The sequence below is a fragment of the Apodemus sylvaticus genome, chromosome 1, assembly GCF_947179515.1.
Source record: "Apodemus sylvaticus chromosome 1, mApoSyl1.1, whole genome shotgun sequence".
In the NCBI taxonomy this organism is placed as follows: Eukaryota; Metazoa; Chordata; class Mammalia; order Rodentia; family Muridae; genus Apodemus; species Apodemus sylvaticus.
In genome coordinates, this window is record NC_067472.1 from 156,125,309 (window position 1) to 156,139,882 (window position 14,574).

At 39.8% G+C, this 14,574-nt stretch overlaps 1 protein-coding gene across 2 annotated transcripts in view; it reads left to right on the forward strand.

Annotated features, from left to right (window-relative positions):
* Gabrg3 (gamma-aminobutyric acid type A receptor subunit gamma3) overlaps positions 1-13,058 on the forward strand; it is a 670,721-nt gene extending 657,663 nt beyond the window's left edge. The window contains exons 7-10 of one of the 2 annotated variants that reach the window (XM_052178531.1): positions 1,854-2,006; positions 7,052-7,248; positions 7,505-7,564; positions 12,690-13,058. In XM_052178531.1, coding sequence (XP_052034491.1) covers positions 1,854-2,006; positions 7,052-7,248; positions 7,505-7,564; positions 12,690-12,971 — 692 coding nt within the window. In that variant the 3' untranslated portion in view covers positions 12,972-13,058. The remainder of the gene's footprint in view (positions 1-1,853; positions 2,007-7,051; positions 7,249-7,504; positions 7,565-12,689) is intronic. The other variant, XM_052178537.1, reaches the window with a different exon arrangement.
* Positions 13,059-14,574: the final 1,516 nt, after the last annotated feature.

Here is a 14,574-nt window from a genome sequence, read left to right on the forward strand (position 1 = left end):
ATAAAACTGAAAACAACGTAGATGTCCCTCAACTGAAAAATGGTTAAAGAAAATGTGCTAAATTTATACAGTGGAGTATTACTGAGCTATTAAAAATGACATCTTGAAATTTTCAGGCAAATGAATGGAACTAAAAAAAGATTATCCTGAGCAAGGTAACCAAGACCTAGAAAGATAAACACAGACTGTACTCACTCATAAGTGGATATTACGTCCATAGCATACAAGATAATCATACTATAAGCCATAGACCCAAAGAAACTAGTATGAAAGGCCTAAGGAGACACTTTAATCTCACCAAGAAAGGAAAATAGAATAGACATTGGGGACTAGATGGAGGGAGGGCATCAGAGGGAGGGATGTGAACAAAAGGGATGGAGTGAAGGGAAGACAGGGAGAGCATACTGGGAGAGACAATTGGATCTAGGGAAGGGATCTCTACAATGAGCTAGAAAACTAGGAATTTGGAAACTCCCAGGAATCTATGAGTATGATCATAGCTAAGATTCCAAGGAATGGGGCGTATAGAGCCTGAACTGGCCATCTCCTGTAACCAGGCAAGTCTTCCAATGGAGGTTTTTGGGGTACCAAACCAACCATAAAAACTTAGGCCCACAATTTGTCCTGCCTACAAAATGTACTGGGATAAAAGATGGAGCAGGAATTGAAGAATGGACCGACCAATGACTGGCCCTCCTTGAGACCCATGCCATGAGAGGGAGCCCACCCCTGACATTATTAAAGATATTCTGTTATACTTGCAAACAGAAGCCTAACAACTATCATCAGAGAAGCCTAGCAACTCATGGAAACTGATGCAGAAACCCACAGCCAAACATTAAGTTGAGCTTGGGAAATCCTGTAGAAGATGGAGGTGGGGAAGGATTGAAGGAACCAGAGGGGTAAATGACATCACTAGGAAAGCTACAGACTAACCTGGGCCCATTATGGCTCACAGAGACTAAAACAGAGAGCATGCGTGGGATAAATCTAAGGCATTTGTATATATGTAACCGTTGTGCAGCTTGGTCCTCAGTGAGACTCCTAAAAGGGGGCAGGGACTCTCTCTGACTACCTTACCTGCCTGTGGATCCCTGCCCTCTAATCAGGATATCTCATCTAGCCTCAATACAAGAAGATGCACTTAGGCTTACTACAACTTGGTATGCCAAGGCTGCTTGATATCCATGAGACATCTCCCCTTTAAGAAGAAGGGGAAGAGGGGGAGAGGAGGAGAGGGAGAGAAAAGGCGAGGGATGGATTGGGACAAGAGGAGGGAGGGAAAGCTATAATCAGGATATAAAGTAAATCAAGAACTTAATCTATATAAAAAGACATTGATAGGAATAGACACTTAATATAGAGATACATGTGTCTTTTTACAGTGACACACTGGGACACAGCTAACAATACCATGTTCCTCTCTCTAAAAATAATGGAATTATTAAAATGAAAAACAATAAGTTTAATCCCTGCTATTATAGAAGAAAATAGCCTTAGAATGGCCCTAGATCTGTTTGAAATACTTGTGAATCTTGGTATAACTTATACAGCATACAGCTGGTATCTGGCAACGATTCCTTATCAAATTACTTGTCATTGAGGAGATGTGCATGACTGTCCCCTTTCCCATTAACATGCTTTAGTACACCCTTTACATTGTACAGTGAAATGTTTACAAAGGCACAGGCATGGTTCAGTTCAATAACACCAGCCTTTGATACTTTTTCCAATCGACGCTGCTATACTTGTAGTTTTTATTCAAGTAATTGTGTTTGGAAGTTAAATGATAAATTCCCTGCACTATTTTAATTCATGAATATAATCTTGATTTGGGGAATATTTTCTTACAGGTGATTATGTTGTCATGACTATCTATTTTGAACTGAGCAGAAGGATGGGATACTTCACTATCCAGACATACATCCCCTGTATTCTGACTGTAGTTCTGTCCTGGGTGTCATTTTGGATCAAAAAAGATGCAACACCAGCAAGAACAACATTGGGTAAGTTGCAAAAAAAAAAATTTATCTACCATTTTATGTAAATTTAATACACATTCACAAAATGCTTTCAATTGAAGAGAATTCAAATATAATTGGTTTAAGTGCTATTTGAACCAGGCTAATATTTTTTAGTATCCAAGTTAGGTTTTTGTTTCTCTCTGTGTCTCTCTTTTTTAAAGTAAGTTTTATTTTGTAGTAGTGTATATGAGAAGCATAGGCAGTTTTCTGCCAAGGAGGTTTCAAATATTTAACTTTTATAAAATCCACTTCTTAGACTGTATAAATTACTCAAAGCCTCATTACTGCTTCGCTATTAGAGAATGAGTTGTTTCTTAGAATTGGCTCCATATAACACATAGGACGTGGTGCATTAGCTAAACAGCCAAGGACCATGGTGGCTGTCAACAGGAACTCCCAGCCCAACCAAGTTAACTTTATTTTAGGCTTATATCATGGGGGATTGATATGGAACTCTTGGCTGCAGTGCTACTGGTGCTGTATGATTGATGGCATCCTCAGCGTCCTCTAAGGGTGTATTGCTCTCCGCAGTCACTCATTAACATCAGTGGATTGTTGACTTACTTTGGCCACAGCCAATTTGAAGTCTCAGTGCACATGCTTCCAACTGTTCCTCCTTCCAGTCTCGGAAGCAGACTCCCAACCTCACTTTCACACTGGCCTTGCCGCCATCAATTCTGAACCTGCATCAAGCCTCAGAAACATGATTCTTAATTTTTCTTTGGAGGTTTTGAAAATTTAGATGACAAGCAAGAGCAAGAGTTTCATACCATGATCAAAGTGCTCTCTGACTAAGAGTATATCTAAAGCCAGCACAAGTATCTACCATTCTTATTTGCAAAATGTCCCTTCTTAAAATGACAGGATAAAATGTTTACATCTGCTTAGGATATTAAATTCTCTTTGAAAATCTGCTACATGAAAAATTCTGTCATGGTCTCATATATGATTTGAAAACATGAAATTTACTACTTTCAAAGATCCTGCTAGAGGAGGAATCTGATGTCATACTTTTTTGGTGTTTTAATATCTATAACATATACTTCCCTTAGTTGTACTTATCTATATATGGCATATATAAAAAACATTTTAAATAGATTACTAATACTTTTTGAAGTGAATACTTAACTTGTTATTGCCAAATTCAGCACTGAAATCTTACATATAGATGATAGATATAACTGTATAGATGCAATTATATATATATATATATATATATATATATATATATATATAAAACTTTTAAACACCAAAACCTGCCCACATTTCTTCTATATAATTTTGAAGGACAAAGAGACATTTTTTGTTTATGGTATATAACAGTTGGCATTTACTTATAAATGTTTCTAAGGCACCCACAAGGATTATGATCATGTAAATGGTAAATATTATAAAATGTGTACTAGTAATGGAATATTTATGATTAAAAGATAAATAACATTTTATGAGTATGTTAAATAAATAATATAAAATACCAAAATTCCAGAGAAGTCAAGCCCAGCTTCTCGCAGGCCCAGGTTGCCATGGTGCCCCTAAGCAGGTCAGCTTGGATTAAGATACAGGTTTGATCAACATTCCGTCTTTTATTCTCAATAATCTGTGGACAGATTGCCTCCTTTCACTGAAGAGTTTTGTTTTGGCAAGTTCCCAAAAGCACCTACATTTTCAAAATGACATATATTTTATTTGACTTATTTATCCACGTGTTTCTCTCTGAGTGTGGATGTGTACCGGTGCACCAAAAGGCTAAAAGAGGCCATCAGATCCAGTTGTCCTACAACAGAAAGACGCTGCCTCATAAAGGAAGCATGGCCTCTGATGTACGGCTCACCGCTTAGCTGCAAGAATGAAGACCAGGGCATTGTCAGCATTTAAATGTTTAAATTAGAAACCCTGTCCATTCAAACCCATAGAAAATACACTTGCAAATTCTTACTCTAATAAAAATACTTTGAATGAAACAAAAGCTGAAAAAAACGTATTCCAGAACACCTGAAACTACCAGAAGAAAAAAAAAACTCAGATTAATTAGACTAATGAAAACTGATACAAAATCAGCTCTTTAAGAAAAAAAAATAGAATCAATAGAAATAGTAAAACTCTGATATAATTAATACTAAAAACCAGCTCCTTAGCTGGGCAGTTGTGGCACACACCTTTAATCCCAGCACTTAGGAGGCAGAGGCAGGTAGATCTCTGAGTTCAAAGCCAGCCTGGTCTACAGAGTGAGTTCCAGGACAGCCAGGGCTATACAACGAAATCCTGTCTCGGGAAAAAAAAAATCTGGCTCCTTGTCTAAGCCTAGAAGAATAGTCTGTAAATCTCTCAGTAGCAGGAGAATCATAAGGCAAGGCTAATCTGGGTTACATGTGAGTTTTGGCTATTATATCTAAGCAATTTAGTAAGTAGACAAGGGCTCGCATCCTGAACCATAAGCATAAGGCAGAGACAGCTTGGCATAGGCTTTTGAAACCTCAAAGTCTGCCTTTAGTAACACATGTCTTCTAACAAGGACACACCTCCTAACCCTTCCCAAATAGTTCCACCAACTAGGAGCAAAGAATTGAAGCACATGAGTTACTGAGGTCATTCAAACCATCACAAGCAGTGTGCACAAATGTAAACATGAAACACAGCAAAGTATAGAATGCAATCATACATCTATACACATGCATACATAGGTATGTATACACATACACATACATATACATATACATGCGTGTGTATGTGTGTGTATGTATCATGTATACAGATAACAGTGATGTTTATTTGGTGACACAGACTCTCCATACACACACACACACACACACACACACAAAGTTTTACACAAAACGCACTTAGTAAAGCCAAAGCTGTGCAATTTCTAGAAGAAAATGTATGAATCTAATATTGGATGACATAAAAAAAAACTCTAGAACACAAATAGTTTTAATGAAGAAAACAGGTATATTTTTGACATAAAATATACTTGAACACATATGTAATATTATTGAACATTATATACAAATATGAAGATTTACTAGTTATATATAAGAATATCTTCTCCACTGTAAATTCTTTCCATTTAGCTTTGGTAAAACTATACAGGGCTATAAGAAATTTTGGCTGTACATAAGAGTCTTTGTATTAAAGGTTTCTGGCAAAATGTGTTATAATTATGACAAATTTTAATTACTGTAGATTATCACTTTTTATCACAAATGCTAAATCCCCAAATATTCAAAAATACAGTCAACAGTCATGGATGATACCATAAAACAAGCCAGTTTTGGGGCGGCACAGATGTTAGGATTATCTGAGCGGGCTTCTAATACATTGGCAAGAGTGCACCTTGATGAGCAGACTTGAGGCAAATGAAAAGAGGCAGATGTCTCAGCAAGACAGCATCAGTGCAAATGCACTTCTAGGACAGGAAAACTGTACTAGACAAAACAACTCACAAGTCATGTGATGGGGAAAGATCGTGGGCCTCGGTGTAGATCAAGAGTGATTTGAGCCACAAGGAGGGAAATAGGCTGAAAATATATGACCACACTGAACTTGGTGCTCGTCAACTGCCAAGGAATAAAAATCTAATGTTTCTGCTATGGATGCCCCAGAAGAAGCCAATAAGGCTGAAATATACGTTTTCAAGGCATGAAAATGATGGCTAAATATTTCTCCTATTTTTTTTTTCAAAAAGCCGACAAATGTGCATCTTCATGAAGCTAAGTAGATTCAAAGCAAGATATAAATCTAAAGAATTTCAAGCTAAGGCAAATTTCAATCAAACTCAAAAATAGAAAAATCCTTGAAAGGGGTAGAAAATAAAAACACAGGATCCTGCCCACAAGGCATCACAGACTGGATGACCGTGGCTTCTTGCTGAAGCCCGGGAGGCAGAAGGAGATCCTGCCCACAAGGCACTGGATGACATGGCTTCTCTCTGAAGCCCGGGACGCAGGAGGAAGGAGACTCGGCTTGAATTCTGCAGGCTTTGAGAATCTAATGTCGCCTGGCAATACTTAACTGTTTAAAGAAAATGTTAAGTAAAATTATATTATAATCATAGAAAATTAAAGCAATAATGTTTCTACATTTTACTGAAGGGGGATAAATCCTGTGTTCTCACTGGAGGGCCCATTGACATGCATATATATACACATATATGTATACATGTACATACATATATATACACACATACATATATATGTGTGTGTATGTATATATGCAGTCAAAGACATCATAGAGACTTCAGGTGCCAACACATGGTCCTAAGATGTGAAAAGAAAAACCTCAAGAAGGAGTTTTACAAGTGGTTGTAACTCATGGAACATCAGGAAGGAAAATAAGACACAAGAAAACAATCTGAACAAACGAGACACAAAATGAAACCTGATGATGTGTCCTAAATATTAATAACTGTGTGATGTAAAATACGAGAATATGCCAACTGCAACTGACAAATTAGAGTGGAAAATGTGAAAACTGGTCCATGAGTGTTTTCAGAGAAGGCATCTCACCAAGGGTGATGCTGGGGCTGGGTAGAGAAGGCAGGAGTTTACACAGTAGGCAGAAAGACAGCATGAAGGAGAAGACAGACATGGAGTGCAGAACAGCATAGGACACACAGAAAGGTGATGGGCTGTAATTGCATCTCAAAATATTTCAAAGGTGAAATGACAAGCAATGAATTACTAAAATCTATTAAAATCTATCAGTATGTGTTCGTTGATATAGGATGCTATTATATTCCCACAACCCATCAGAAGTTTGAAATGCAGTTGGGAAATGTACTGACCGTGCCTCACCTCCTTCAGCTTCAGTTCACCTCACACACTGTGGTGTTGGTTGCTCCCCTCCCAACCAAGCTGACAGCAGGCTGTTCTACCACAGCCAAGTGGCTACAGGCAACTGACATATATCACCTGCCTGTGACGACACTTAGAGTCAAAATCAAAACCTATTTGTTTCTAAACTGGCACAGCTATCGGCCTTTCAGTCTGGTACGCGGACCTCTTACAAGTTGACAACTGTCTCTTCTGCAGGCATCACCACGGTGCTAACCATGACCACACTCAGCACCATTGCCAGGAAGTCCCTGCCTCGGGTATCCTACGTCACTGCCATGGACCTCTTTGTGACCGTGTGCTTCTTGTTTGTCTTTGCCGCACTGATGGAGTATGCTACCCTCAACTACTATTCAAGCTGTCGGAAGCCAACCATCAGGAAGAAGAAGACATCGGTGAGTGGTGAGGACAGCCAAGGTGTGCTCAGTTGCAGCAGAATGGTGGCTTAAGGTAAATGTGCTCTGAAATGCTGCAGTGTCCTTAAGGATCTTAGAAAGCAAGATAATCCTGTAGATGGGGCAATAAGAAGGGGATACCTTCCATTTCTCCAGTGTCAGTGCCTGCGGTGGCAGGGCTAAGAGTGCGCATGCCTTCCAGACTGCCAAGATCCATGCCCTCTTTACAATTCTGGCTTCTTTTTTTTTCCTGCAGTTATTACATCCAGATTCCACAAGATGGATTCCTGATCGAATTAGCCTTCAAGCACCCTCTGTATGTATATATAGCTTTAGAGGTGCCAATACTTCTTAGACTTTTAAGTTTTCTTTGAAAGATATGCTCTTCATCGATATGTGCGTTAAATTCAAATGAATGCTGCATTTGATCCTTTAAAAATGTTTTTATTACTAAAACAGCCAAATCAGAACAAGCACAAAATGGGAGAAACATCCTCATCTTTCTACATGAGGACCTTGATGTAGCATGCATTCTTCTGGCTAGACTATCAATATCCAAGTTCTATGTATTCATGCCTAGTAAGGAACTGATATCTGCCAAGCTATCTCTTCAGCTCAAACATCTGTTAATATTTTAAGTAGCAATCTGCCATGTCTTTATATTAATTGTTATGCATGTTACCTTTTATAGACCAACTGAAATACAGAGCGAGTACACTAGGGACATTAGCCTGCAGTTTATAGTGTCATGCTTATTCTAGCTTTTGCTTCACTGTCATGCTCTACCAAGCTACCAGCCACAACATATTCCTCCTCCTAGAGATAGCATGACTCCCTCAATTTTTGAGCACTTTTAAGATAATATGTGTCTAAATATCAACTTATATTATGCTCACAATGAGTAAAATTCAGTACAAAATCAACTTCTATAGATGCTAGTAAGAAGGAAACTGGAATGAAAACTTAGAGATTTCATTTTAAACCACTGATCTGGCTACCACTTTTGCCATGTGCTATCTTTTTATGGAATTATGACTTTTATTCTTGACTTGTATCCACACAGTAATGACACTGACTGTTTCACGCCACCTGTATATGACAGGTGACTTCTAAGCTCTTAATGAATAATGCATTATATTTTGCATATCTTAACCAGTTTTTATGAGGAAAAAGTATATAATTGTTACTCTACAAATATGTATCATGGGACTTTGGCAGAAGAGGAGTGGGCGAATATCTTGCCAGCCCCGAGAAACCCGAAAATGCTTTCAATGAGTATTAGACAAGGCCATAGACAAGGGAGGCTTGGGGTGACAGACACCAATCTGAGCTAATAGCCCAAAGCCCCAAGAGTATTATTCACACACATCCAGAGGCCTGATTGTTGAAGAAAATATTGATGTCTTTGGTGTAGAAATTATTCTACCAAAAGAAAAGGCAGGATCCTTTACTTCAGAGAAAAAGGAAATCTTCCCCCAGAAGAAAACTGTGGGCAAAAAGGAGAGGTTGATGTCCTAGAAGAAATTATGAAGTCAATTCATAACAAAAGGTGCCACTGTCGGTAAGAAGACACAATTAATGCTCACACAGCAGAGAGGGAAGGGTGGAGAAACATTTAACTGTCAAAATCATCACCATTTCAACTATTTTATTTCATTCCAAGAAAACCTGAGAATTAATTATAAGTCTCTAGAGGGGATAAGGACATGGCCCTGAACATATATATGGTTGGGGCAAGATTCTCACACAGCCCTGTGGGTCAGTTCTTTAACTTAAATGCAAGGCTAATGCTTTTCCTTTTTATTTTTATTTTATTTATTTATTTATTTTTTATTCTTTGTTTACATTGCAAATGTTTTCCCCTTTCCCGGATCCCCCTTCCCATATGTCCCATAAGCCCTCTTCTCTCCACCCATTCCCCAATCACCCCTCCCATTCTCTGTCCTGGTACTACCCTACAATGCTGGATCAAGCCTTTTCAGAACCAGGGCCCTCTCCTTCCTTCTTCTTGGGAATCATTTGATATTCTAATTGTGTCCTGAGTATTCAAAGCTTCTGGGCTAATTAATATCCACTTATCAGTGATTGCATTCCATGTGTGTTCTTTTGTGATTGGGTTACCCCACTTAGGATGATATTTTCCAGTTCCAACTATTTGCCTAAAATTCAGGAGACAGCAGGTGTTGGTGAGGATGTGGAGAAAGAGGAACACTCCTCCACTGCTGGGGGGATTGCAAGATAGTCCAACCACTCTGGAAATCAGTCTGGCGGTTCCTCAGAAAATTGGACATGACACTTCTGGAGGGCCCTGCTATAGCTCTCCTGGGCATATATCCAGAGGATTCCCAGGCATGCAATAAGGACACATGCTCATCTATGTTCATAGCAGGAAGGCTAACATTTTTCACAGGCATCTGAAAAGCAGTGTTCCATGGAGAAAATGGGGCTGTGTCATACACGTGGTGAAGGAAAAGGGAGCCAGGCACTAGCTGGGCTAAGGAAGAAACATTTATTAACTCTCTTTTAGGCACAGTGTGAAATACTTGAACCAATGGAGCAGGTCCATGGAGCCAAGGGCTTACACGGCACATAATCCAGCCATGGATGGAGTGTCTTAGCCTAGATCCTAGTTCAGTCTTCTGAAATGGAAATCATTTCAGATTCCCAAGGTATCAGATCCTGGAGCTCTCCTGACACTGGGTTTCAGCATCCTGTACTTCATATCCCTAAAGTTATAACAAAAAATTGAGATTTCTCGGGACCCAAGAACCTTCCCTGCTGCTTTTCTTGCAACCCCTGAGGTCACCATCTCTAGCGATTTGTCTCTATCCCTGAGGACTCTTCTATGCCCAGCCTGGATCAATGTCTTCCCTCAAGGCCCACAACCCATAGTCCACATTCGGACTATCCGAGTGAGTACATAGTACACAATGTTGAAGAACTGAGTTGGTGAATGTCTGGCTTTAAAATGGCAAAGCACACATGAAACAAAGACTTTAATAGAGTTATTGTCTAATAAAGATAGATTTTACCAAATGGAGCTTGACAGAAAGGCATACATTCATCCAATGCACTGGAAAAGTATGGTTTTGATGCACACTTGGGCCTCCGAATCAGGAGGCTAGAGGGTACACATCCTTATCAGGGCTGAACTTGGCCAGTCTTCCACCTCTGCTTATGCCTCAGAGCACACAGTAGTGCTTCCAGTGAACACTGATGCAAAGCCTTCTGCTTATGAGAGGACTCTTCCCAACAATATACATGTACACCCATGCTTCCCAGGTTCAAGGCTCCAGAAGGCTTCATGGAGTAGCTCTGAATACTCAACAGTTCTGTCACTTTGTCCCCATTTATGATGCTTCACAGACATGAACCTAGCTATCTTAATTAAATTCTACAATTTACTTAAGGTAAATGTGACTGTCCCTGTAAGGAAGATTTATATGGACTCTGGTGAAGCAGAGTGCATTCTATGTGGCATGGCCCAGACTCTAACAATTCAGAGTGACTTCATTCTTGACATTCCTCCTTCCAAGTTCTCCCATATACCCTTTCTTTGTGTTTTCAAACTTTTGGCCTCTTTAGTCATTATTGTTATATGAATGTATGTAAATGTACACAGATATATATATTCCTAAATATAACCTGATCAGTCTGTATAATGCTATTTGTATGTGTGCTTCAGGGATGACCATTGGTATTGGATCACGAATTGGTGTGATCTTCCCTTGAGAAAATTATTTCTTCCACTTTCAACATGTCTTAATGGTTCTTAGAGTTGCGACCTTCTGGGCTTTTTACCATTCATTTTTGGCATGTCTATTGGTGTTGGCCTCTTCAGCTCACAGCAGGCATGTTGGTGAGACTTTGTGAGTATAGATTCTGTCATTACTAGGAGACACAATAACAAAATGCAAGATTATCTGGCTCTTACATTTTTCCTGCCCCTCTTTAACAATGATCCATGAGCCGTAGATTTGGGGATATAGATCCATTTTAGGCTAAGTGACTGCACTTTGATTCGTTGTGGGTTTTTTGTACTGATGCTTCTGTTACAAAGAAAAATCTCCTTGATGAGGGGTGATTACTTGTGGACAAGAAAGACACATACTTTGAATATTGTTGGTGATTATGCTGGTTTAGTTAACTGGTGGTTGTAGGTTCTCTTCCAAGATTCATGAATTTACTAGCCCTGGGTAATTGGCTAGGCTTCCAGTAATAAACATAATTTCTTTCTTGAGCAGACCTTAAGTCCACCAAAGTGTGACACTGCTGTATCATGCCATGTTGTTCATATTTGTGGTTGATAGACATGATAGCTAAGTAGAACTGTAGGATGCTTTCCTCCTTCAGAAGCTCAACTGGCACCTTCTGCTCCCATGACACCTTGCTGTCATGGAGGAGGCATTCAGGCTAGCTCCAGCTCAGCGACTTTTGGGCCTTGCATCTGAAGTACATTTGTATCTTCAGCAGGGGGGGACTTACTCCACCCCTGGTGGGTAACAAAACCCAATAGTTATAGGCCGGATGTTTGATAGCCAACAACCTGGGTCAAAAAGTCAAAAGAAGGTTTCTCATGTCTGATATTAGAGGGCTAGTCTATTTCTTAATAAGAGCCTTTCTAAATAAAAATGAAAACCACTAAATTATATCAGATGGGTAAGCTTTTCCAGTTGCCTCCCACAATGTAGTCAATTCCATGTAGACTAAACAATGCCTCTCCCTAAGCGAGTAGGAGTAGGGTGTGGTAATAGTGTAGAGTGCGGAGTGTGGAGTAGTCTGGGTAACAGCTCTTGAGGGGTGGACAGCTATCAAAAAACCTAAGGGTTCCACTGGAAGCTTCGCAAGATGGATGGTTCCTTCCAGTCCTGAAAAAAAAGCCAGCAAGTCTTTAGCTCTCCCTTTTTTTCCCACACTGACTTTTCCAAGACAGGAGGAGAGCTTGGGGGTGGAGAGTACTTAAGCTACACATATTCAAGCTTTCTTCCAGGATTACACGCAGTGACAGTGCTTTCTCTCCATGTTAGTACATAACACCTGCTACTGTTTACTAGTCTGAATAGGTTCCACATTTACCTTCCCATCCTATAACATCCATGCGGTTGTGGTTTAACATTGAAGGAACAAATCTACACTGTGTACATACTTGCTACCGGGTAACAGAACTGAGGCTTGTAATGGCTAATATATTTTGAAAATGTGTTTCCCACCCTCCCTCAAAATCTGGGACAAATTTTTTCAACAGCAACATGTTTTCCCTTGTTCCCTGAGCTTCAGTGCATTCAATGAACAGGTTCCGCCAAGCAATGGGTAAGTGTGGGGTGGGCATGGCCTGCATCCATCTTGTCTAGTGGCAGACAGAAGTAGTATCTGTTGTTCAATGTAGTTCAGGCTGTTCTTACTTGCATTTCATGATTGTTCTGCTGTTCTTGTGCCGGCAGAATTATTCTCTCCTGGATATGAGGCCCCCACCACCTGTGATGATCACATTAAACAATTCCATGTACTGGCAGGAATTTGAGGACACCTGTGTCTATGAGTGTCTGGATGGCAAAGACTGCCAGAGCTTCTTCTGCTGCTACGAGGAGTGCAAGTCTGGCTCCTGGAGGAGAGGCCGCATCCACATTGACGTCTCTGAGCTGGACTCCTACTCTCGGGTCTTCTTCCCGACATCCTTCCTGCTGTTCAACCTGGTCTATTGGGTTGGATACCTGTATCTTTAAGTGCTGCTCTGGAGGATGACTGAAGAGTACTTGATTCATGTTTATTCCTTCCCCTCTCCCCAGACAAGTAGTGAGCAACCAAAAAGTAGCAGGGAAGGGCACTACTCCAGTTTGTTGTGTTACCTTTCAGGAGCATGGGAAGTACTGGAAAGTATTCCTTATAAATATTTCACTCACACACACTCACATGTGTGTGTGTGCACACCACACACACACACACACACACACACACACACACACAGAGGAATTGCATTTTCAAGAGATATTCTTGCTAATCCCTTCTTCAACTAGTAGTTTGATATTTATAAATGGCCTTGGATACAAAAGCTGCCAGTTACTGTGCAATGGCACCTGTGAAAGATGCAAACAAATATCCAGAAGATGGCTCAGACACTCCCCCATTATGTATCTTACCTTTGCATTCCTTGGCACTAGTGCCCATGCATACAGAATCTACCTTAGTGGAGATACACTCATGGTGTCCTCTATCTGAGATACAGCCTGAAGTGTAGTCAGCTTTGGTCCCTTCTGTGAGACCTGTTTGCTCAGACACTGTTGTCCTAAGCTAGCCTCCCCCCCACCCAACTGACACTTTTCCTTCCTTCCTGGGAGGTATTCCTATGTATCAGCCACAAGTTTCCATTTGTGGGGGGAAAATATGATTTTTAAACTTTGTTCCTGAGACCAAGACTGCTAGTGGCCTCTACTCTCTCCAGTCTCTTATTACAGACTGCCAAGTATCAGTCGTATTTGCATCCTGGGCTCCCGGATGAATTGCATTTGAATTCAGCATTTCTCAAAGAGCTGTGGTTTATAAGACCAAGTCTCAGTCTCAGATTATGAGGGTAGCTTTTATTATTGTCAGGGATTCAGTAACTGTCTTCATCCTGCAAAGACATGCAATGTGGATAGGCCTTTGTTTGGAAACTGTGTTCTACATTGTAAAAAAAACATTTAATATTTAATCCTGAAAATTAACTTTAAAGCCAAACCAACTTTAGATGCAAAAAATGGGTGATGGTTATTGTCAATGACACATTTTGATGATCAAAATTTGTTTTATACTTTGAAATATGGATGCATAGCAAAATCCCAAAGAAACCCCCCAAATCAATTCTCTTTTGATATTTTTATAATGCAAAGCAAATTTGCTTCTTTTTATTAGTTATTTGCTATGACCAGATGCTCTTGGGCACTCCATGGCCAAGACTCTTTGGAAGTATCCTCTATTGGAGACACACACACATTTCCACTCATCAGCAGTGTCTTGGAATTATTACAGCATCCACAGTAGAATTCTTGTGTGCTTTTCTCCCACAAAGCTGAATTAATTTTACTGAAAGTCATTCATTTTTCCATTTCTATTACATGTACTGTATGACACCTTAGAAAAAAGTAAAACATCAGACAAATATATGAAAGTGCTGACTTCACACAATTAGATGTATTTCAGAAACAATGATGGTGTTGAAGAGACCAGAAAAACTGAAATTAGATACTTTTGTTAATTCTCTCTAGTACTGTTGCACACGAAGTAGGTGTGAAAACAGGCACAACTCTCAGTTGTAAGGGTAATAATGGCTGTGTGTGTGTGTGTGTGTTT